Genomic DNA, 26,015 nt, shown 5'->3' on the forward strand with positions numbered 1-26,015 from the left:
ACCCACAGTAGCCACAAGGTCTCCATGGGGATCTCCAAGGCAACAATCTCCATCTTCAAGGAAACATCAATATCTGAAAGAGACACGTTAGTGATAGATTCTTTACCTTCGAATATTCCCCGGGCGTCCGACTGGATCTAGAAAGTTTTCTGCTTAGCAGTACCCTTGCGTGCCAGTAGGTGGTGTTGTGCGGCTCCGCGTCAGTCACTGGCGTAAGTACTGGGATGACGTCACGGAGGCTATTTAGGCGCCACCCATGCGCGCTGACGTCTGTTATTTCTTTTTCCGTGCCGAAAGTGCAGATCCGGATTGAGCACATACCTCGGTCAGTTTTTGACCACTTTTTTGAGACTTTTATCTCCTTCTCTACTGGTGCACGTAGGGATGACCGGCCTAAAGTTTTGTGGGTTTATGTCTGTGGCAGACCCCCATGATGTCTGCCTCTACTGCCTGGAGACGGACCATGACTCCCGGGACTGCTGTGCCATGGCCCCGAAGGCCTTGCTGGAGCGGCACCGGAAGTTGCTAGAGGTCCGGCACTCCTCTCACCGCCGCTCCGGGTCTAGCGGCCATTCGCGGAACCGCTCGCAGGACCGAAGTCGTCGCTCCTCGGGCTCTAAGTCTTCACCTTCAGATTCTGGTAAGCGACGACATAAGAAGTCGAAGAAGCGTGTTAGCTCTCTGACGTCCCCACGTCGCTCCTCGGAGGAGGACGAGGGGGACAGGGGCTCCGCCCCTGCGGCTCCTCCAGAGCCTGCGAGTCCCGCAGCCTACCCGCTATACCCGGGTTCGTCGGAGACTCCTGAACAAATGCAAGAATTTCTTGCTGCCATGGACCACCTGTTTCGGCCTCGGGCTCCCGCCGGTGCTCATGTGGGCCCTGTGGTCCCGTGTCCAGATCCTGTTGGCCCGGCTGTACGGCCTCTGGTGCCGGCCCCGGATACACTGGATCCAGCGCCCTCGGCTCCGGCCCGGCGCTACAAGGTGCAGCACCGCAGACTCCGGCCCTGGTGCTGCCCTTGGCTCCGGCCCCAGCACTGCCACAGGCGCCGCACTGGGTGCGGTTTATCCCGCCCCTGCCCCCGTTCTCAGACCATTTCGTTCCAACCTGGGATCCACATTGGGATGTGGCTCCGGTTCGGCCCCGGCCAGCGCTGTTCCCGGCGCCACTGACCCCCGCTCCGGCCCTGCCATGGTGGCGGGCTCCTTCTACTCCGGAGCCGGATGAGAACTGGGACTGCTCAGAGGACCCCCTTGCGCGGCAGTGTGACTCTGAGCAGTATTGGGTGGATGACCTTCAAGATGCGGGTGAACTTGATGTGTCTTTTGACCCGGGGTTTGCCTCCTCTCCAACTACTATGGAGGAGGGCACTTCCTACACTGTGGTGCTGAGTTGAGCTGCGGAAGCTCTCCATCTCGACCTCCCTACGGTTACCGTTAAGACCAACCTCCTTACGGAGGTGCTCCAGACGGTGTCTACGTCGTCTGAACCGCTGCTCCCTTTCAATGAGGCCCTTACGGAAGTCCTCTTGGGCACTTAGTTGCGGCCGGCCTCAGGGGCGCCAGTGGATAAGAAAGTCGAAAGGCGTCATCGCCTGGTGATCCTGCCTTCTTGACCACTCACCCCATGCCTGAGAGCCTGGTCACTCAGGCCTCGACGACGCAGAGTGCCTTCCCCCACGGCTCCGCCAGATAAGGACTCTAAGAAGCTGGATCAATATGGCAAGAGGTTCTCCTCGGCCAGCGTGTAGCTGCGGTCGGTTAATTCCGCCTGCTTAATGGGTGGTTACTTCCACACCGTGTGGGATTCGGTGGCAGAGGTCCTGCTTCAGTGTTCTGAGGAGGTCCAGACTGTCCTTTCCTAAGTGATTGCGGTGGGCAAGGATGCGGCGGAGTTCGCCATCAGGTGTTGTCTGGACACAGCTAATTCCTTGGGCAGGGCGATTTCAAACGACTGTAGCATTGCGGCGCCATGCCTGGTTGCGGTCTACCAGGTTCTCGCCCGATGTCCATTGATCACTCATGGACATGCCCTTTGATGGCTCCCGCCTCTTTGGCGACAAGGCTGAAAATGCTCTGGAGCTCTTTAAAGACTTGCGGGCCAAGGCGAAGTCCTTGGGTCTCTCTACGAAGAGCCCTGCCACGCCTGGGTTTCGTTCCTTTCGTGGCCAGGGTAGAGGTACCCAAGCACGCTCCTCCACGAAGCCTGTGCAGAGCCAGCCTTGGCGTGGACATGGCTTCCGTAGGGGCAGGTCTGGTAATCAGCGAGTGGGTCAGTCCATCTCCACCTCCACCCCAACCCCGCTGCTTCCACCTCTAATCCTTCCTAATCCAAACTTCAGGGTTTACTCCGGTGGGAGCAGGGCCCGTCACCACCTCCACCACTGGTGCGTAATCACATCGGACACATGGGTGCTGCATATAATCTGCCAAGGTTACTCGCTCCCCTTTCTGTCCTCCTCACCGGCCACGTCACCTCAGTACCACCTCAAGTCGGGGGATCATTTGGCTCTTCTACGTCAGGAAGTCACTGCCCTCCTTGCCAAGGAGGCCATCGAGTGCGTTTCAGATCAGGAAGTAGGGAGTGGTTGTTATTCCCACTACTTTCTGGTCCCCAAGAAGAAAAAGGGGGGCTTGCGCCCCATCTTGGACCTCCCGGATTTCAATCGCTTCCTCCGGAAGGAGAAGTTCAAGATGCTGACTCTGGCTCAGGTCCTGACTGCCCTCAAGACTGGATGGTAGCATTGGACTTCCAGGATGCTTATTTTCACATCCCCGTCCTGCCGCCCACCGGCGTTACCGTCGGTTCATAGTAGGCCAGGAGCATTTTCAGTTTGCTGTGTTCCACTTCGGCCTTACCAGCGCCCCTCGGGTGTTCACGAAAGGGATGACTGTGGTCGCAGCTCATCTGCGCAGGTCAGGGGTGTCCGTCTACCACTACCTCGATGACTGGCTGTTAAAGGCGGGCTCGCCCCACCTCCAGACTACGGCCGACCTCCTGCAATTGCTGGGGTTCTCCATCAATGTGCCGAAGTCGCACCTGATTCCCTCTCAGAACCTCCCCTTCATCTAAGCGGTTCTGGATTCAACGCTGTTTCGGGTTTATCCTCCTGAGCAGCGAGTCCGGGATATTCAGGCTATGATTCTGCTCTTTCAGCCTCTATCCCGGGTTTCAGTCAGGATGACCTTCCGGCTTCTGGGCCTGATGGCCTCCGGCATCCTGCTGTTGACACATGCCAGATGGCATATGCGGGCTCTGCAGTGGGACCTGAAGTTCCAGTGGGCATAGCATCAGGGCAACCTGTCCGATCACGTTCAGATCTCAGAGGGCGCTGCACGACAGTTGCAGTGGTGGCTCATGAACCGCAATTGGGTCAGTGGCAGGTCCCTCTCCCTTCCCCAACCGGAGCACACAGTGGTGACGGATGCGTCCCTCCTGGGATGGGGTGGCCACATGGGAGAGGCGGAGATCAGAGGCCTGTGGTCTCCGGCGGAGTCCCGGCTCCATATCAACCTTCTGGAGCGGCGGGCGATCCGGCTTGCACTGAAGGCATTCCTTCCCTCTGTCCGGGGAAGTGTAGTGCAGGTGTTCGCGGACAACACCACCGCCATGTTGTATTGCAACAAACCGGGCGGGGTGGGGTCCTGGAGTTGCGAGTGGAGTTGCTGAAGAAGATCTGGCGCGACTGGGCCCAAGACATTCTTGTGGGTCCGGACTGTGATCGAAGAGTCTGGTATCCCGAGCTACTCAGAATGAGCATCAATCCCCCGATCCGTCTGCCTCTTCGGGAGGATCTTCTGTCGTAGCAGAAGGGGACGGTCCTCTACCCGAACCTGTCCAGCCTCCACCTCCATGCATGGAGATTGAGCGGCGGCAGTTGACACCTTTCAATCTTCCTCCCGAAGTCTGTGATGTCTTTCTGGCAGCCAAGCGTCCCTCCACTAAGACTGTATACGCCTGCCAATGGAACAGATTTGTGCATGGTAATGTAATGTATAGGCATTGGTGGACAGCAAAGGCTGTGGATCCCATTTCTGCCCCTCTTTCTGAGGTTCTTCTGTGTCTTCTGCCTTTGGCCCAGCAGAGCTCTGCTCTGGGCACTATCAAAGGTTATCTTTCAGCCATCCCCGCCTTTCTACGGCTTCCAGATCAGCCTTCTCTTTTTAAGTCCCCGGTTGTTAACCGTTTTTTTAAGGGCATTACGCATACTTTTCCACCCGTGCCCTTCATAATGCCTCAGTGGGACTAGAATCTTGTCTTGACTTTTCTGATGTGCACTCCTTTTGAGCCCCTTCATAACTGTCTCTTACGTCTTCTTGATCTAAAGTCGGCCTTCCGGGTTGCTATCACCTCTGCAAGAAGAGTGAGTGAGCGCCAGGCCCTTTCTTCCAAACCTCCTTTCCTTTCTGTTCATCCGAACAAGGTGGTTTTAAGGACCCGTCCTTCTTTCTTGCCAAAGGTTGTTAAACCCTTCCACATCGGGCAGACCATCACTTTCCCCACCTTCTTTCTGCCTCTGCATCCTTCCAGGGAAGAGGAGAGGATCCACCGTCTGGACCCAAAACGTGCGCTAGCATTCTATCTGCAGCGTACACAGCAGTTCCGGGTGGATGATAAGCTTTTTGTTGGCTACGTGGGCACCAAAAAAGGTCGGGCTGTGCACAAAAGGACCATCTCCCGGTGAGTCGTTTTGTGCATTAAAGCATGTTACTCTTGGCCAAGAAGGAGCCTCCTGTGGGGAATAGTGCCCATTTGACCAGGGCAACTCGGCCACTACTGCCTTGGGATGTGGCGTTGCCTTGCAGGACATTTGTCAGGCAGCTACCTGGGCCTCCCTGCACAGGTTTACCAAGCACTACTCACTTGACAGTTCGGTCCGGAGAGACTGCTTCTTTGGCTGTTCTGTGCTCCGTGAATTTTTGGTGTAATCTTGTTTGCAGACCAACCACCTGGGTTGGTATTGCTGGGGTATCTATTCTAAGGTAAGAAATCTATCACTAACGTGTCTCTTTCAGATGCACAATTTCCTGCTTGTGTAAGGATGTATCAGTCAGAGACATTAGTTAGTGATAGATTCCTTAGCGCCCCACTCGTCCTCCCCGTTCTGCAAACTGATTACTAGGGTTAAGGTCATCCCCTTTTAGGGCCCTAGTTTTATGCACCAATGGTCAGTATCTTGCATGGCTCTGCGTTTCGGCGCGGAAAGTTGTGTACTGAACTGACGTCCGTGCGCATGTCTGGCGCATAAGTAGCCTCCGGGACGTCATCCCGGCGCTTAGGACGCCAGTGACGGGCTCGGAGCCGCACAACACCACCTACTGGCGCGCAGGGGTACTGCTAAGCAGAAAACTTTCCAGATCCAGTCTGACGCCTGGGGAATATTCTAAGGTAAGGAATCTATCACTAACTAATGTTTCTTACAGATATATTGTTACACAAGTAGTAACTTGTGCATCAAACACCTCTCAGGCGCTCTCCGACTAGATCCCGACACATCCATTCCTCAAGGATTCCAGAGCGTAGACACAGGTCTCAATCGTGGTCTACAAATACATCCAGATCCTCGGTGGAAGACTATTCCCCTACTTTGTCTGCCACTCTTCCTGACAGTGTCTCCAGTGGACGACCTAATTACATTCAACGAAGTCCTATGTAGGGGGGTTGCAAAACTAATCATTGAGATGTCTACGACTCCTTCGGCATCAGTCCTCTTTGACACCCTCCATACTAGACCTCTGCTTCCCTTGGTACCTGGTCTACTGGAACGAGCTCTTCATACCTTTCTCACTCCTGCGTACCTGGAAAAAAAATCTGTTTTAGGGGAGCGAAAACCGGTGGTTTGGGAAGTTTTCCCGGTGTGCCGCAAGTGCTTGGGTGTAAAATAAGTTGTGTGTAGATAGTGTAGCTGGATCAACCGCTTTTTTTAAGAACTAGCTATTTCTCAAGGCTTGGTGTGCCTCTTGCCAACACACGTCATCCAGAGGGCCCACCTTTTCCTCCCATGTCTGTTTGAGGGCTAGAAATATTTTGGGGGCATTGATCACAAATATATTATATGTGTGATAGTGCACCTTTGCCCATGCGGCCCATAAGGTATTTAGCTTTGAGAGGCTAGTCAGTAGAGAGTCGCAGGTGATTGGACGGGGCATGGCAGAGTTATAGGCATTTGTAAAACTGTGCGCCGGTTAGTGCAAACTGCTATTGTAGATGTTGAAAAGTTGAAAAGTGCAAAGATGCCCCTTTAGCCAGGTATTGCTTAGTGTTGCGAGACCAATTTTATTCTAGCTCTTAAAGCCCTCGAGGTGAGCTGTGTGGTTTAGCCTCTTCTTCTCCCACAATGGAGTAAGCTATGTAAGTGTCTAATTGCAACCTGTAAAACGTAGGGCAGCCGGGCACACCTTAACCCCTTCGCTGCTAGGCCTTTTCCCCTCTTGTGCTAAGCCTTTTTTTGGCGATTTGGGGTAGTGCGCGCTTAGGCCCCTGTAACTTTTTGACCACATAAGGTATCCAAACCAAATTTGCGTCCTTTTCTTCCAACATCATGTGGATTCTAAAGGTGCCCAGGGTTTGTGGATTCCCTTGGAGGGGTCCCAGAAATTAAGCAAAGTGCAGTGAAATTTTAGTTTTTTTCAGAAAAATTGGAAAAACGGGCTGCAAATGAAAGCCTCTGGGGTTTTCCCTGCAAATGTTATCAAAAAAGGGTCTGTGGGGCTGAAATCTCCATTTTCTCAGCTTTTAGGGAACCAACATTTTTCACACAGTTTTGGCATTTTTCTGGGACAGCCTTTTTTTTGCTATTTTTAGAGCTTTCAACCTCCTTCCAGGTAATGGTAGAAATGTGTTTGAAAGCAACAATGGATCCTGGAAAGCTATACATTTTTAAAAAGTAGACAAAATTCGGAATTCAGAAAGGGGTCATTCGTCTAAATCCATGAAGGTTTCTTTATAGAAACTAACAGTTAAATATTGGAATAATTGAAAATTAGTTGAAAAAAACTGCCTTTTGCCTCGCCGTTTTCACCTGCAACTTGTAATTTTGACTGCTTTGAAAGCAATGTACCGTTACATCCTTTTGATCTTCCTGGTTGTGGGGATATATAGGACTTGTAGTTTCACCAAGAACCCAACGAACCCAGAGCCAAAAACTGAGCAACAACTTGCAATGGTATTTTATTATTTTCCGGGTATAGAGCATTTTTTCTTGGAAAAAGTATACATGGAAAAATCGGTACAAAAGACACCTATGTATTTCTGAATTGGGTACAAATTATAGAGTTTAGAAACAGTATATATTTGCACATTTTCAAAATTGGGAATACTCATACTAGCTTGCGAATTATTGGTCATTTTTCAAAATGTTTTTTTTTTTTTACACAATGTCTTTCATTGGGAAGGGAGAAATGCATGAAAACTCAATAGGTAATAACAGTTGATTTACAAATCTGAATTACCCCAAGTCTCCCGATAAAAACGGTACCTCACTTGTGTGGGTCGGCCCTGTGCCTGTGACAGGAAACGGCGCAAAATGCAACGTGGTCACACCTAAAGTTTGCAGTTAAAAATTGACCCTTTTATGGCAAAGTGCCCAGCTGTAGTTTTTGCACCCTAGCTCTGCCGGCACCTAGGGAAACGTAGCAAACCTATACATTTTTGAAAACGAGACACCCAGGGAAGTTCAGGGTGGGTTGACTAGACTACCTCCCACCAGGTTCTGTTACCCAGAATCCCTTGCAAAGCTAAAGAATTCACACAACAAAACGCATTTTCCTCACATTTCTGTGGTGGAAAGTTCTGGAATCTGCGTGGATCAACAAATTTCCACCCACCCAATGTTCCCCCAGGATTCCCGAAAAAAATGGTACATCACTTGCCTGGGTCTGCCTAGTGGCTGCGACTGGAAACAGCGCAAAACGCAACGTGGTCGAACCTCCATTTCGCTGTGAAGATGGGCCCTTTTTTGGCAAAAAGCCTACCTTTCGTTTTTGAACGCTAGCTCTGCCGGCACCTAGGGAAACCTAGCAAACCTATACATTTTTTAAAACTAGACACCCAGGGGATTTCAGGATGGGGTGACTCGACTGCCTCCAACCAGGTTCTGTTACTCAGAATCCCTTGCAAAGCTAAAAAATTGACAAAAAAACAAATTTTCCTCACATTTCTGTGGTGGAAAGTTCTGGAATCTGCGCGGATCAACACATTTCCACCCACCCAGCGTTCCCCCAGGTCTCCCGAAAAAAATGGTACCTCACTTGCGTGGGTAGGTATAGGTGCTGCAACAGGAAAAGGCCCAAATCGTAAGGTGGAGACTTAAAAAGTACCTTATTTTTTTAGGGGGGGGGGGGCCTGAGGTTTTGGCCCGGGGCTCGGCGGCAAACTTTGGAAACTACCAAACCCAAACAGTTCTGAAAATGTAAATGTAAATGTAGTTGAGCTTATATAGCGCACAGCTACCCGCAGTGGGTGTCCCGGCGCTTGCTTAGGGAACCCGTCCTGATATTCCCCTGTGTGATAGCCCCAGCGGGTATCCACAAGGTGAAAGCCAGGCATCCCGCCGCGAGGGGCCGTTGTGGAGATTAAGCAAGCTATTGCCCAGAGTCGCAGAGTGTGAACCCGTGAGTTGAGGAGGCACCGGAGCGAGAATTATCAAGTCCGTGGAATTTTTAGCCCAAGACCCGCCGAGGCGGGGAATTGAACCCTTGTCCAGGACCGATCTCAGCTACCGGGTCTGCCGCCTCTAACCCCTGAGCCACACTTCTCCACAATTAAACTAGACACCCTGGGGAGTTCAGGGAGGTATGGCATGCATGGGTCCCCCAACGTTTTCCTACCCAGAAATCACCACAAACCCTAAAATTAGGTTAAAAAAAAAACTTTTCCATACATTTTTGCGTGGGATGTCAGTGCCGGCACAAATGTCCTACCACCCAGCGTTCCTGTTGTTCCCCCGAGTAAAATGATACCTCACTTGTGTGGGTGGGCCAAAGGAGAACAGGCCAAAAATATATTTGTAAGTAATTGTAGTGTTCAGGATTGACAAATTAAGCACAGAGAATTCTACCGTTTTGGGGTCATCCTAGTCACAGGCCTTTGGCCCACCCACACAAGTGAGGTATCATTTTACTCGGGAGAACAAGGGGAACGCTGTGTGGTAGGACATTTGTGCCGGAACGAGATCCCACACAAAAATGTATGGAAACATGTTTTTTTTTCTTCCTATTTTTAAGGTTTGCAGGGAATTCTGTGAAGGGGAACATTGGGGGACCCCCGCATGCCATACCTCCCTGGACTCCCCCGGGTGTCTAGTTTTCAGAACTGTTTGGGTTTGGTAGTTTCCAAAGATGGCCGCCGAGCCCCGGCCAAAAACTCAGGTGCCCCCCCACCCAAAACAAGGTAGTTTTGCTAAAGGTAATTTTTAAGTCTCCACCGTACAATTTGGGCCTCTTCCTGTTGCAGCCATTATGCCTACACATGCAAGTGAGGTACCATTTTTATTGGGAGAACTGGGGGAACGCTGGGTGAGAGGAAATCTGTGTGATGCCACACTTTCCCACACACAAATGTGTGAAAAATCAGATTTTTTTTTAAAGCTAAAAATGAGGTTTGCAAGGGATTCAGGGTACAGGAACGTTGGAGGATCCACGCAAGCCATACCTCCTTGGAAGCCCCCGGGTGTCTACTTTTCAGAAATTGGTGGGTTTGCTAGGTTTCCCTAGATGGCAACTGGAGAAGGAGTGAAAAACCCATGTGACCCCCCCTAGCTAAACCAATTAGTTTTGACAAAATTAGTTGTTCACTTGTGCAGAGTGACAATTTGGGCACAATATTGCAAGGAAAATATGACGGACATTGTGAGTTTTGCAGGATACTGTGGATAAAATTAATTATTAGATTTCACCAGAGACACATCACCATGTAGTACCCTGGATTTTCAACAATACCTACAATTGGCAGGTTATTCGTAGGCGGAATGTACACCTTGTCAGACAGACTAAAATAACAAGATCCCTGCAGAGCCATCTATTCCTCATACACATACTGGTTGGATTTGGCACGAGGGCGAGTAATGGTTCAGTATATATAATTTTATTGACCAGAGATTTCACAAAAATGAAATGCACGGTCAATTACATGGACAAGAAAACGGAACCAATGACTCGCAGCTCGTGAGCTGTAAAGCCACTTCAAGGCACCAACCGCTTTACAGGCCATTCACACACCTTTTATACCTGACGCACAGAACACCACCGGGCACCAAATCAGCTCATCCCAACATTTACAAAATAAGTGACAAGGTGCGTCCTGCTTCAAAAAAAATAAAATAACAATTAAAATAAACTGCACAGACATCAAATTCTCATACACACACACATACTGGTTGGATTTGGCACGAGGGTGAGTGATGGTTCAGTATATACCGATGTATTAGCAAGTGATTTCACAAAAAATGAAATACACTGTTAATAATGGAAAGGACAAGAAAGTGAACCAATGACTCACAGCTCGTGAGCTGTAAAGCCACGACAAGGCACCAACTTCTTTACAGGCCATTCATACACATTTTTCATACATGTGACACATACAAAACATTCACACAGCCAGCCCCGGACCCATCACAAACTACACTTCCACCAGCAGACAACGCCAATCGAGGGCCCATCACTTTCACACGTCCACAATCCTGACACATCAACTACACAAACTCATGGATTGCATGGAGTGGCGCTCAACTAGCACTGTGTGTAGTAACCAGCATTGAGTCACTTCCCACACACCGGCAGCCGAGCACCAGTCCACACACACCACTGGCCAAGCACCAGACCACACACACCGCCAGCCAAGCACTAGTCCACGCACTCACCACCAGGAAAGCACCAGTCCACAGACACCGCCAGCCAAGCACCAGTCCAGGCACAGCACCAGCCAAGCACCAATCCAAACACACCACCAGGCAAGCCCAAGACCATGCACACCGCCAACCAAACACCAGACCATGCACACCGCCAGCCAAGCACCAGTCCACACACACCGCCAGGACATCACCACTCCACACACACCACCAGCCAAGCACCAGTCCAGGCATAGCACCAGGCAAGCGCCACTCCACACACACCGCCAGCCAAGCTTCAGCCGAGGCACACCACAAGCCAAGCAGCAATCCCAACACACCACCAGGCAAGCACCAGACCATGCACACCTCCAAGCAAGCACCAGACCACAGACACCGCCAGCCAAGCACCAGTCCACAGACACCGCCAGCCAAGCACCAGTCCACAGACACCGCCAGCCAAGCACCAGTCCACAGACACCGCCAGCCAAGCACCAGTCCACAGACACCGCCAGCCAAGCACCAGTCCACAGACACCGCCAGCCAAGCACCAGTCCACAGACACCGCCAGCCAAGCACCAGTCCACAGACACCGCCAGCCAAGCACCAGTCCACAGACACCGCCAGCCAAGCACCAGTCCACAGACACCGCCAGCCAAGCACCAGTCCACAGACACCGCCAGCCAAGCACCAGTCCACAGACACCGCCAGCCAAGCACCAGTCCACAGACACCGCCAGCCAAGCACCAGTCCACAGACACCGCCAGCCAAGCACCAGTCCACAGACCCCACCAGCCAAGCGCCAAACCATGCACACCGTCAGACAATGGACACTACATGCAAACCATCATCATACTTTTTTTTTTTTTTTCAATAGAAATAAAAAACAAGAACAAATTGCAAACGGATACAAATCTAAAAAAAACAACTACATCTAAATACACTACCCAAATGCCAACTTTGAAACTGAACAATAAGTTTTAAGGAATAGAGACCAGGCAGTTCACTTTACCACTTATGGATGCTCCCAAAACTTCTTTTGCGTGTGGTAACTTCTAAAACAAGCTGGTACACACAGCCCAGGGTTAGAAGGACCGTCAGGGCAGTACATACGAACCTCCTTCCGCAAACCTCTTCGCCAACAGACTCTACATCTCCGACTGGGAAAGTCTTTTGAGGATGTAGGAGGAATTTGATCAGGAAAGTGGCGATCTTTCAATCGGGCAACATCCTCCACCACTCCAACTCTAGGAAGACTTGCCTGCTCCACTAAAACAAGGCTGCCTATTACAGACTCCTGAAACTTTACAAAAGTCATCTTTGACTGAAGACAAGATTGCTGGAACACAACAAAAGCATTAAAGGTTGCCAAGTGGAAAAGATGGATAGCCAACTTCTTGTACCAAATGTAAGCCTTACGAAGAGCAGCATACGGTTCCAACCTCTGATCTACTGTCAACACCACCCATGTGCCTATTATAGTCTAAAATGCACACAGGTTTGCGCGCTTCTGCAACCTGACCCCAAACAGTCACCGGTTCAGTACTTTCATCCTGTATGGAAGTCAACATGTAGACATCTCTCCTGTCTGAAAACTTCACAGCTAGAAGCTCCTCACAATGCAATGCACTGCACTGTCCCCGAGCAAGCTTTTGACAAACAAGTTCTTTTGGGAAACCTTTACGGTTACAGCGGATTATGCCACAAGCAACAGTGTCCACTTTGGCCAATTCCCTGAACAACCGCACACCAGTGTAGAAGTTATCTACATATAACTGATGGCCTTTGTTAAACAATCCTCTACCAAGTTCCCACACAATTTTCTCCGTCACTCCAAAAGTCGACGGACAACCAGGGTGGTTAATCCTGGATTCCTTACCAGTTTACACCCTGAAATTAGAGACCTATCCAGTCCCACTGTCACACAGCATATAAAGCTTAATTCCATTGCCTGCCCTATTACTAGGAATGTATTGCCTAAATACCAAGCGGCCCTTGAACAACAACAAAGACTCATCCACTGCAATTTCTTTCCCAGGAACAAATATCTCTGGAAATCGATCAACAAAATGATCAATGACAGGCCGAATCTTGAAAAGACGGTCACAATCAGGGTGATCTCGTGGCAAAGCTAAACCATTGTCAACAAAATGCATCATCCGAAGCAAAAGCAAATACCTATACTGCCGGAAAAATAGCTGTTGCCATCAAGGGACTGTAGACCTATATGAAGCCATAGATGGTTTCCTAAGCAAGCCCATCAAAAAAGTTAAACCCAAAAACTTTTTCATCTCCTCCAAATTTGTCCACCGGGTAGCTCTAGCGTGGGGCTTAAGGCTGCCACTGTTCTCCCTCAAATTCTGTTCGGCATTCAAATTAGTCTGCTCTACAATCTCAGCCAAAAACACGTCATCCATAAACAACTAGAAAAAATCAATTGGCAAAAACTTTTCAGTGTTCAACCTACACCCTGGAACACCAGTAAATTCAGGCAATGCCGGCTGCACCATGCCTGGGGCAACCCAGAGGTCAGAACTTTCATCGACAAATCTTTCAGCCTCAGGCTGCCGCCCAGCTGCCTCTTGTCTCACTACACCAACTGGAAGTCTAGCAGCCCCAGGCTGCCGCCCAACTGCCTCTCGCCGCACTATACCAACGTGAAGTCTAGCAGCACCAGGCTGTACTCCAGATGCCTCTTGCCGCACTATTGGCACAGCAATGTCCTCCTCTAATACAGGCCCTTCATCCACACCAAAAATAGCTTCATCAGCACTCAGGGTATCTTCATCATCAGACGATGCCATGCGCAGAGAAAACTCACTACCAGAATCTTCACCTCCCACCTCTGCCTCAGAATCAGAGTCACTCTCAGCACCATGGTCAGAGGAAGAATCAAAAAGCATTCCAACAACTTGCTGAGCAGTAATCCGGCGGCTAGCCATTATGCTCACTAAGAAAGGAGACTGCACAAACAACTCAACAACCAACACTGTGCAACTTAGGTAAAAAGATGTAAGCCTTTATCACAAAGAACTATAAACTGAATAACTATAGAATTCACTTACAAAATACAGCCACACTCACCAGCACCTACTCTGCAAAGACACAGCAAATAGTCAACGATATCCCACTAGAAAGAAGAAAAAAAACAAATGTACAGAAAAAAAATACACAACAAGCACTAATGCAAACCATGTTTTACAATCACAAAAAACAAACAGAACATACTGGTATTATTACACATTTTGCAAGAAACCCATTTACATTGAAATAGTACAAAAAAGGTCTCTTACCAAACAAATGCAACTACACAAACAGCAGAACCACCAGTAACAAAACCGCACACCAACAGTCTAAAGAGCAAAAGCCTAGAACAAGAACAAAAAAGGGGAAATTAAAACATTACACTTTACAAGAAAAACAATACACGTTATAACAAGCTATGTCACTACACAAATGGGGGCAGAAAGGCTGTTAACACATAAACAAATATATGTCCCCTGGAAGCAAGCACAATATTTATTTTCAAATTGGGCCCCCAGGAAACTACCCTTTCCCAAGGGGTCGCTTCCATTTAAAAATAAAAGAATTCCCTGATGTCTAGTGGAGTTTTCTGCCCCTCCTGGGGACAGAAAGGCAAAAAAAATTCCCTGGCTCTAGTGGGCTTTTCTACCGCTAAACCCCCCCCCCCCCCCCCCCCCCCGAGTTCAGAATTGGCCAACTAAAATGGCCGATCTGCCCCAGGGGGGGCAGAAATGTCTGTAAATAATGTTGTCCCCAAAAGGAAGCGACCCTTGCCCAAGGTGTCGCTTCCGATTTTGAAAATGAAAAAAATCCCTGGCTCCAGTGGTCTTTTCTGCCCCCTGGGTGCAGATTGGCCAAAAAAACGGCCGATCTGCCCCGGGGGGGGCAGAAAAGTCTGTAAATAATTTTGCCTCCAAAAGGAAGCGACCCTTGCCCAAGGGGTCGCTTCCTGCACACAATACTTGCCAAAAATTACATTCACTGGTGTCTAGTGGGCATTCGTGGTGCACGATCGCGACGCTGTGCGCAATCGTGCACCAGGAATGCCCTGCATTGGGACATCAGTGGAGAGGAAACACTGTTTCCTCCCCCGCGATGCCTCAAGGCACTGCACATCTACCTCCTCTCGCTGGACGCGCTGGAAAGAAATGGCTTCCGGCGCGTCCAGCGCTTCCTGATGACGTCGGCGCGCTGACGTCACCAGGAAGCGTGGGGGGGCCCGGGGGTGACAGCGGAAAGTCTGGTAAAGGCACGACGATCGTTGCCCCAGGGGGGGAGCGCCAGCGCTCCCCCGTGGGCTGTGCTGATGACTGAGCGGTTCCGTCATCAGCACAGCCCAACCGATGCTGATGACGGAACCGCTCCGTCATCAGCATTGGAGGGGTTAATGATCACTGTGGTAATTTCTGGGAGACCTGGGAGTTGAGGTCGCCATAGAGCAGTCCGATGATGGCAACCATACCTAAATGTGAGTTCCAATCATTTTGCAGGGTCGTCCCATCCTCTAGTCAGCCAGTCATTTAATCACCATAAATGTTGATGCTCAGTAGTAAAGTTTAACGTTTGTCATTCCCAGTCTACATCATATACTGATTGCCTGCACTTGTTGAGTGCTATACAAGGTGATCTGTCGCCCATAAGAAGTTGCAGGGCATTATATTTCAGAAACCAGTAATTCTGAAGGGCGAATTTGGAGGGTATATCATCTAGAGAGGACCCTCTTGAAGAGAGCCACTCTTCCCAGTAAGTTGAATGGGAGCTGATCCCATCTATGTAAGTTTTACTTTTGGCAGTAAGTAGTGTAAAGTTGAGACTCCATGCGTGGTTGGGGTTCCAAGAGATGTGAAAACAAAGGTACTGAAAGCTCAGTTTCCGCACTTGGATGGATGTTTGCCAGTTTACAGTGCTCTGATCGCTGCAAATAGGTGCCAGTAGCCAGTATGCAAGGTAGAAGTGTTGTGATTTTTAACTATAGAGTAGTTTCTTCCGTTTGGTCGTACCGCTACACATGGTGTAGGAATCCATATTCCTTATCCTGTCCAAATATATTGGTTATTCAAAACTTAAAACTTGTCTTCACTTGCAATGGCATTTGAAAAGCCAGAGTTCTAAAAGCAGTCAAGACATTTCCTTACTTTAGTTTTCAAAGATCTAGATCTGAGCTCTTAGAGGGTGATGTTTATTTTTCTATGAAGTATTGGTTAACTTTCCACGACTAGTCATGCGGAGGTTATCAACTTTTAAGGGGCATAGTTATACTTGATTAATATTCATTTGGTTCTCCTAGATTATCGAAGCAACACCTAACATGGTTTTCATGCGGAGATCCCAAATTTGTATGCTTGGTCTGGAGACTTGTCATCAGCCTAAAATGCACTAGAGCACATTTCAGCCAGACTAATTGCATCCTAGTTGCAAATAAAGCGTTTCTTTTTATACTTTAAATTTCTTAAGTCCTCTGTGCAGCAGGTGTAACCCTGACTTCCCTCATTGCCTTAGTCGGCATCTCCTTGTGCTCCCACTGTTCCAGTATGATTGCAAACACACATGGGTAATTCTTAGTGAGCAACTTTCGTCCTGTGAACTAATTTGGTCTCCTAAACCCTTGCTTTACCTGCTTTCTCCTTCCAAGGATTAGCATCCATTGTACTTTAATCATTTTTCTTCCAAATAAGGTTTATTGCATCTGTGGGTACCATTAAAAAATCTTATCATTGACCTCTTCCCCTCTTTATTAAAGTTTGGTCATTCCTTTGAACTGTACTTTATATGGTTGCAAACTTATCACACTGCATGTGAGAAGCATTTACATTTAGGTACCTGCCCCAAATGCAAAATGTGGTGATGCTATTGCACTGTTTAAAAAACAAAATACCAATGTGAAGCTTTGATTTATTACAAGTATACAAGTTAGTGTGGGAATTGTGCCTGGTTGTTTTGATTATATCTTAGGTGCTATTATAACTTAATTTTGTTTGCTCTTTTCCAGGCCAGTTCATGATTCAGAAAGTTGTCCCACAGGCAGATAGTTCCAGTTCAAAAGTTAAAGTAAAGGTTCGTGTAAATCTGCATGGAATCTTTAGTGTATCAAGTGCATCTCTTGTTGAGATTCAAAAAACTGATGAAAATGAAGAGGCCATGGACACGGATGTAACCACAAAGGAGGAGGAGGTAATTACATTTGTTAGATTTATGCCAATGTGGTTAACTTCATTACGCATCAAATTCAGTTTTATGCACGCCTGACAAGCATCAACAAAAACACAATTTAAATTCATATTGTGATAGTTTGGAGTGCATTTAAACCTTTAAACAATGTATAGGAAAGTACAATTAACTTGAATGGTTCCTTTCAAGATTATACTATTCCAGAGATAGTGTGTTAAATTATGCATGTATACAATCAAAGGTCAGTGTATCTTGTGCACAGCACTATAAACATGCCAACTTCTCATTCATGGTGTATACGAGATTTAGCATATTCTTTTATTGCCTGTGACTTTTAGATTATTTTCCTCTTTGCAGAAGATGCAGGTAGATCAAGAGCAACAGAAACAGGAGGAAAACCAACAGAATTCCCAGGGAGACAATTCAAGTAATTCTGAGGAAATGGAGGTATTTTTTTTCTTGTTAAAAGTTTGCTTTATGACGTTAACGACCTACTGACAAGGATATAGTTTTTCATCTCACTCGTGGGCTAACATGAACTATTTTCTTCAACAATAAGTAATTTATTCTGCCATTTTAAATGTAACAGTTTCATGTAAGAAACATTAGTAAAGAAACTGGTTTATAAGGCAACATTTTCTGCCTTTTCGTTTTTTAACCCAATTTTAGTTGTAAATTAACATATGAATTACATTTAGTTGAGGAAACTTAATGTGGAACTGGGTCAGATGCTTTGTTCATAAACATGTACCGAAATGTTTCCCCTGATCTGTTATGGGATTCTAGAATACGCCTCACTCTTCTATGCCCTACAAGAATACGCCTCACTCTTCCATGCACTACAAGGTCATCAAGCCAACTCATATTTGCTGCTCCATATATCTGAACAAACTGCTGCCTCTTTAGGCTTAATTTCAACTTTTTTTGTTAAATAGATTTTTTGGGGGCTTTATCCACAGTACATCAGTAATCACTCCGCAATCAGGGCATTAAAATATGTATTTGTACATAAACACAACAATGTGTTTATTTTCCAGGGCCTTTTGTCTTTTTAACCTCTTAAGCGCTGCCGACGGCCAACGGTCGTCACGAGCGCTACCTCCCCAGTGCTGCGCACGACCATTGGACATCCATTCAGCACTAGTTCCAATGGACAGCGCAGCACTGGGGAGGGATATTTGCGCCGCAGCTAAGGTGTTATATTATATTGTGTAATATTTTTTTTATTTTTTTTTTATTTTTTTATATAGATTGTCAACCAACAGAAAAGCACAATTGTATTGGGACACAAGATAGGAAGTAGTGATGATGGCAATTTAGGATACTTGGTGTTCCCATTAAGATGGTATAAAGATGAGGTGAAAGCAGAATTTTTTTTTTTTGTATTTTGAAAAAGAAAGAGGACAAACTGATAAAAAGAAATGGAAAAACAAACTGTAATTCAGGCTGGGGTGGGTTTGTAGGGTAAAATAGATGGTGGCGGAGAGGGGGGGAGGGTCTGCGTTAGCTATAGTCATGTTGTGTCCACAAAGAGGGGGTGCAGTGCCCTATTGTATCTGTGGACTGGGAAGAATCAGAACATGTGATAGCCACTGATGTAATTATACTTAAGTAGAGGAAAACTGATACAGGAGATTAGGCTTTTAGTGTGGAAAGATTCCATTTAGGCTTACGGAGAAAGGTTATCTTCCCTAGGTCTTTCCTCCAAAGCAGCCTATAATTTATCTCAGGAGTCTGCTGTTGGGTTGGCTCGCAGGCCTTTACTCTCCTCTCTGTGCACAGCTTTGCTTTCTGTTTTGGCCCACCGTGAGAACTTTGTTTGCCAGTTAGTAGTTTCAGGGGAGGGGGGGCTCAATTTCAACCTAAATTTGAGCCATGAAGAATATTGGGAACAGAACATCGTCATAAGCCCTGGCCAATATTTAGATGTCAGCCATGATCCCTGAAAAATGGGGTTTGTTTATTTTCATGTCTGGGTCACACTTTCTCAGCTTTTTGAGAGTTTCCCTTCCTGTAATGGAAATTATGTAAGGATCAGTAAACAGTCTGTGTGGTTTTGCTTTCCTAAAAAACTCTTCTCCACTTGCCTTTAGTATTGTTCATTTAAATATACTCATGGTTGTCTAGTAGTGCAGTTCACTCTTCAGTAGTTTCATTGCTGTGGCATACTGTTAAATCTTGATAATCAAGTATTGGGGTTTCTTACATAGATTCACATGCTTGAATCATTCCCCGCCGTCGAGATGGGAGTTCCACGGTTACCTAATCAAGCAGTAGTTAACAAATAGCATAGGCTATAATGGCCCTAGTTAATAAATGTAATATCCTATCTGTCCTTTTAAAAAAAGGACTGTTAGAATTGGGGGTCTCTGGTTGGCACAAGCAGGGACCCACCTCTAGTCAGGACAAGGGGATTACTCTTCAAAATAACCCCTGCTCACCCTCTAGGCAGTGTGGCGCGAGCAGACAAGGCTAATCTTAGAGTGCTATGAGTCAAGCATTTGTGACTACATACAGCAATTAACTGACAACCCCACAAATGGACACACCACTAGGTTTATCAAAAATAATATCTTTTATACAAGGGTTTAACGCAAGACCATATAGTTGCAAAAATAATCCACAATACTGTTTAGGATTTTAAGAATTCTTTAAAATGCATAATTTTCTGGTTCTGTGCGCTTCGCGCACTCTTGTCCGACTCTCACAGTGTGAAAACAACAATATCTAAAGGGACTGCCTCAGCTTTGCGGACTCCTCAGTCCCAGGCGTACACCCAAGGGTGCGAGTCGAATTATAGTACCTTTAGTCGTGATGAGTCCGGCTCGAATGAGGCGTGCAGAAGTGACGGCAGACTCAGGGCGTTGGCGCCCCACGCCCCCCCCCCCCCCCTTTGATGCGGTCCTGGCTTGTTGCGGAGTCTCTGGGCGAGGCGTAGAGCGGGGGCCACGGGGGAGCGAGGCGGACGGTCTGGTTCCTGAAGCGGTCACGGGCGTTGCGGCGTTGGAGACTCATCTTCATCAGTGGGGGCTGCTTTTCCAGATGCAGATAGCGCGGCACGAGGCAGCCGGTTCGTGGCGTACGGGCCGGGCTCTGAAGTGCGGGGCGGTCTCTGGGATCAGGAGCGCGAGGCGGCCGGTACGCTTCGAGCCTACGGGCCATACTTCGCCTGGCGATGCGCTCCGATCCTGACTTTAAGCGGGGATTGGGGGGGGGGGGCGAGGCGAGCAGTGCGGCTCAAAGGTGGGAGGGTGAAGCAGAGTGCGGGCGGCTCTGACTGGACGGTGCGAGCGACGGCTTGGATCAGTGCGGAGTTGGGCTGAGGCTCACTGAAATCGCGGCTCCAGCGGCAAGGAAGCTCAGGAAAAGTTCAACAGCTCGTTGGTGATGGCAGGAGGAGTCAAATAGTCCTGGGACTCCGTTCAGGGGGCAAGCTCACCCACAAGCCCTTGGAGATAGTTAAAGCACAAGTTGAATAACAAGTATTTCAGTCTTTTCCTCTCCTTTCACAGCAAGGCAGCCACTGCAGGCCAATCCCCCAGGTCAGGGACAGTGCTCCTCCTTCAGCTCTCCCAGTTCCTACTTGTTGGGCAGAGGTTCTTCTTGTTTCAAGCAGGATCTAATTTCTGAGGAGCAGGGCTCCTATATTTATACTACAAATGTTTTATTATTTGAGGCCAGGGGGCCTTTGCCTAGTTCAGTCCAGTTCTTGTGCACTTTGTTGAAATGAGGCTGCCTTCTTCTTTCAGGGTGCAGGGCAGAGACATCAGACGCTCAACAGGAGGTGGAGCCAGCATTGTGGTGGCAGAGCACAGCCCTATTCAGAGTCATGGGGCACTCCTCCCACCCATCCATGTGTAATCTTCCTATTCACCACCGGGCTGCTCAGCCTGTCTCCTGGAGTTCCCCAGCCCTATCACTCACAGAAACCAGACAGCAGATACACATCATAGCAGAGGCGGTCTGAAATGGTTAGGGGTGACTAATATGAAGTTAAGGGAAGGTATAGGGACTGGCAAGTAGGTGCACTTGCCCAGTCAGCATGACAGTACCAGACTGCACACAGGTTCTGCAATGGCAGACCTAAGGCCCATTTTACAGGGCTGCTTCTGTGGGTGGCACAACCAGTGCTGCAGGCCCACTAGCAGCATTTGGATTTTGAAGCCCTGGGCACTCCTGGTGCACTTTACTGGGGTCTGACAGTAAACCAAATAAGTCAATCATGGAAACCAATCAACATATACATTTTTATTTAGGAAGCACTTGCACTGTGGCACTGATTGGCAGTGGCACAGTACTCTGAGCAGCTAACTCTAGCAGAACACATGAGGCAACAGCAACAAAAATGGAAGGGAGACCCACACCAATGGTGCCAGGTCTAACACGTGTCCCCTCCAGCTGAAATGTGGGGAGAACTACCCTACCCCAGGGAGTTCTCATCCCTAAGGCGGAAAAATCTGGACAGACCGTTGGCGTGATCCGTGCAAGGGCTATGTTCCACCGTGAAATCCTTACCCTGTAGGGAAATGGACCACCTCAACAGCTTTGGATTCTCACCCCTCATTTGCATTAACCATCTGAGGGGCCTGTGGTCTGTCTGAACCCGGAAGTGAGTCCCAAACAGGTAGGGTCTAGTGCCCAGACCACAACAAAAGCCTCGCGCTCAATTGCACTCCACCTCTGTTCCCGCGGAAGTAACCTCCTACTGATGAAGGCTACGGGTTGGTCAAAGCCCTCCTAAGTCATCTGTGAGAGAACAGCCCCTACACCATGCTCTGAAGCATCTGTCTGCACAAGGAACTCTTTAGAGAAGTTGGGTGCCAGCACCACGGGCGCCATGCACATGGCAGTTTTCAGGGTGTCAAAAGCTTTCTGACAGGTGTCAGTCCAGATCACTTTCTTTGGCTGATTCTTGGAAGTCCGCTCTGTCAAGGGTGCAACAATGTTGCCATAACCCTTGACAAACCTCCCGTAGTACCCAGTGAGTCCTAGGAAGGCCCTCACCTCTGAGTTTTGGGGGGTTCCCAAGCCAGGATGGTTTTAATCTTGGGCTGAAGGGGCGCCACCTGGCCGCTCCCAACTTGGTGTCCCAAGTATACCACAGAACCCTGCCCTATCTGGCACTTACTCACCTTGATCATGAGGCCTGCAGTTTGAGGCATGTGAGCTGCAGATAGTACACTGCATTAGCTCGCCACCTGATGTTGGGCTCGGATGATTGCAGGTTGTTGTCTTCTTGGAAGAAGTCTTTGCTAGTCCCGATCGGTGACTCCTCCCTTGGACAATACTGCTCATGGACATCGGCTCCATCTTCAGATTGTTTTTTTTCTGCCACTGGGTTCAGATGAAAGTTTCTCCGCTCCGGCCAGAAACAGTTTTTCTGCAACTTCGAAGCGCAGAACTTCATAAAACAATTACTACCTGCCTTCTACATCGACGGCGGCACCTTTCGACGCAAACGTTTCCATTCCGGTCATCCAAGTGGGCCTCTGGGCCTATCGACGCCGTGTGGCCTACACTCATCTGCGCAGATCAGGGGTTCCAGTCTTCCCCTATCTTGACAACTGGCTGTTAAAGGCGGGCTCGCCCCAGGTTGTCGTCTCCCACCTCCAGACTACGACGGACCCCCTGCATTTTCTGGGGTTCTCGGTCAACGTGCCAAATTCACACCTGAATCCCTCTCAGAAGCTCCTCTTCATCAAGAGCGGTTCTGGACACGACGCAGTTTTGAGGCTATCCTCCCGAGCAGCGAGTCCGGGATATTCGGGCTATGATTATGATCTTTCAGCCTCTATCCTGGGTTTCTGTCAGGATGACCCTGCGGCTGCTGGGCCACATGGCCTCCTGCATCCTGCTGGTGGATCAACCCAGGTGGCATTTGTGGGCACTTAAGTGGGACCAGAAGTTCCAGTGGGCACAGTATCCGGGGAACCTGTCCGATTGCGTCCAGATCTGAGGGCACTGTAAGCCAATTGCAGTGGTGGCTTACAAACCAGGATTAAGTCAACGGCAGATCCCTCTCCCTTCCCCAACCAGACTTCACAGTGGTGACCGATGTGTCGCTTCTGGGATGAGTCAATCGTGGGGGAGACCGAGATCAGAGGGCTCTGGTCTCCGGTGGAGTCCAGACTCCACATCAACCTTCTGGAGCTCCAGGTCATTCGTCTTGCACTCAAGGCATTCATTCCCTCTGTCCGGGGATGAGTAGTGCAGGTGTTGATGGACAACACCACTGCCATGTGGGACTGCACCAAACAGGGCGGTGTGGGGTCGTGGACCCTATGTCAAAAGGTCCTTTGCCTCTGGACATGGCTGGAACATCCGGGCATATCCCTGGTGGTTCAACACCTGGCAGGTTCAATGAACGCCAGGGCAGACTAACTCAGCCGCAGGTGCATGATGGATCACAAATGATGTCTTCACTCGGAGGTGGTGCAAGTTCTCTTTCAGCAGTGGAGAGAGCCTTGGTTAGATCTATTTGCAATCGAAGAGAACACGTAATGTCAACAGTTCTGCACGTTGGAATTTCCATGGTGGTGCTCGCTTGGCGACGCTTTTCGTTGCAAGTGAAGTTGCGGTCTTCTATACGCCTTTCTCCCTGTACCACTTATGCCCAGAGTGCTGAAGATCAGGCGTGACCGGGCCCAAGTCATTCTTGTGGCTCCGGATTGGGCATGAAGAGTCTGTTAACCCAAGCCGTTACATCTGGCCATCTATCCTCCGGTCCGACTGCCTCTTGGGGAGGATCTTCTGTCACAGCAGCAGGGGGACAGTCCTTCACCCGAACCTGTCCAGCCTCCACCTCCTTGCGTGATGATTGAGCAGCATCAGGGGACGACTTTCGATCTTCCTCCTGAAGTCTGTGATATTATCTTGGTAGCCAGGCGTCCCTCCACTAAGACTGTATACGCCTGCAGATAGAACAAATTTGTGGCATGGTGCACAGCAAAGGCTGTGGATCCCCTTTCTGCCCCTCTTTCTGAGGTTCTCTTGTTCCTCCTTTATTTCTCCCAGCAGGGCTCTGCTCTGGGCACTCTAAAGGGCTATCTCTTGGCCATTTCATCCTTTCTTAGGCTTCCTGATCAACATTCTTTTTTCAAGTTCTCTGTTGAAAATCTCTTCCGAAAGGGCATTACTCATCTTTTTCCTCCTGTTCAATTTGTAATACCTCAGTGGGACTTGAACTTAGTTCTAACCTATCTTATGTGCGCTCCCTTTGAGTCGCTACATAACTATACTTTCAACCATGTTATGTTATGTTATGTTATTTATTATTTGTTAAGCGCGCATACGCCCGGAGGCTTCTTGGCGCTGGAGAGAATCAAACATAACAGTACATAAAAGACACAAATCACTATTTACAGTAAGCCTGTGAAAAAAGAATAGTTTTGAATGCTTTCCTAAAGGTAAGGGGGTCCCTACTGTGTCGCAGGGTCAGGGGGAGTGAGTTCCACAATGAAGCAGCCAAAAATTGAAAACTGCTACCTCCCTGACGTTTCCTTTTGAAACGCGGGACCTCAAGTAGGTCTTTGTAGGTAGATCTCAGGCTGCGCAGAGGTTGATATTTTCGCAGCAGTTGTCTAAGAAACATGGGACCCTTGCCCTCCAAAGCCTTGAACACAATACAGCCCACCTTAAATGTTGCTCTCTGTTCCACAGGCAGCCAGTGCAGGGTCTCCAGTCCATGTCTAATCGATTCCCACTTCGGGACTTTACAAATAAGTCTCGCAGCTTGATTTTGCAGGTATTGCAATCTTTTCAGTTGGCCAATAGGAGCCCCCAGGTAGAGGCCATTAGAGAAATCGATATGAGACAGGACTAGAGCACTGACTGTCTGAATTAAGGCCAGACCTGTGAGGAGATGTGCTATTTTCTTGATCTTCCTCAGTTGGAAGAACCCCGAGGAGACCACTGTACCGATTTGACTTTCCAAGGAAAGGTCCTCACTGAGAGTCACTCCCAGACTTTTTATTGTACGGGATTTCTTTGGAGGCGAGCCCATGTCCGATGGCCAAAAACAAGGGCTCCAACTGATTTCACTCTTCCCAGGTAGAATGAGCTCCGTTTTTCCCGGATTTAACTTAAGGTGGTTTAGAGACATCCACCTTTGGATAAAGGACATAGTTGCACGAAACTCCTCGGCCGCATTCTGTGCGTTTAGTACAAAAACCAGCTGCAGGTCGTCTGCATAATTATATGCATCAACCTTAAACTGTCGGAGGGAAAACAGAAGAGGCCGCATATACAAATTAAATAATAAAGGGGACAAGGAAGATCCTTGAGGAACCCCACAGAAAGAAATGTTTTTAGGGGCTGTAAAAGAACCCAGTTGAACCGACTGGGTACGTTCTGAAATAAAGGACCTAAGCCAAGCCAAGGCCGAGTCTCGAAGTCCGGCCTGTTCGACACGATTGACCAAGATGGTATAGTCAACCGTGTCGAACGCGGCAGACAGGTCCAATAACACCAAGGCCTTGTGCAGGTCCCTGTCAGCATTAGACCTCAAGGTGTTCTGGACGGCCAATATCACTGTAACCATAAAGACTGCTTTTCTGGTTGCCATCACCTCTGCGTGCAGGGTGAATGAGCTCCAAGCTCTTTCTTCAGAACCTCCTTTTCTGGTTGTTCATACGGCCAAGGTTGTCCTTCAAACTCATCTATCCTTTCTTCCCAGTGGTTGCTTCCTTCCACATTGGCCAAACAATCACTTTGCCCACCTTCTTTCCGTATTCCTTCTAAGCAAGAAGATTGGCTCCACCATCTGGATCCAAAACGTGAACTTTGATTCTATTCAGATTGCACAAAGCAATTCCGGGTGGATGACAAGCTCTTTGTTGTCTATGTGGGTGCCAAAAAAGGTCGGGCCGTGCACAAACGAATCAGCTCTAGATGGGTTGTTTTGTGTATCAAAGCTTGCTATTCCTTGGCAAAGAAGGAGCTTTCAGTGGGGCTACTTGCCCATTCCACCAGGGCGACTGCGGCTACCACTGCTTTGGG

General features: G+C 48.6%; 1 protein-coding gene across 1 annotated transcript in view; it reads left to right on the forward strand.

Moving 5' to 3' along the window:
• Positions 1 to 26,015, forward strand: part of HSPA4 (heat shock protein family A (Hsp70) member 4) — a 395,733-nt gene that overhangs the window by 163,620 nt on the left and 206,098 nt on the right. The window contains exons 12-13 of the mRNA XM_086931632.1: positions 16,840 to 17,021; positions 17,376 to 17,465. Of these exons, the coding sequence (XP_086787758.1) occupies positions 16,840 to 17,021; positions 17,376 to 17,465 (272 nt within the window). The remainder of the gene's footprint in view (positions 1 to 16,839; positions 17,022 to 17,375; positions 17,466 to 26,015) is intronic.

This window comes from Lissotriton vulgaris, chromosome 7, assembly GCF_964263255.1.
Source record: "Lissotriton vulgaris chromosome 7, aLisVul1.2, whole genome shotgun sequence".
NCBI lineage: Eukaryota > Metazoa > Chordata > Amphibia > Caudata > Salamandridae > Lissotriton > Lissotriton vulgaris.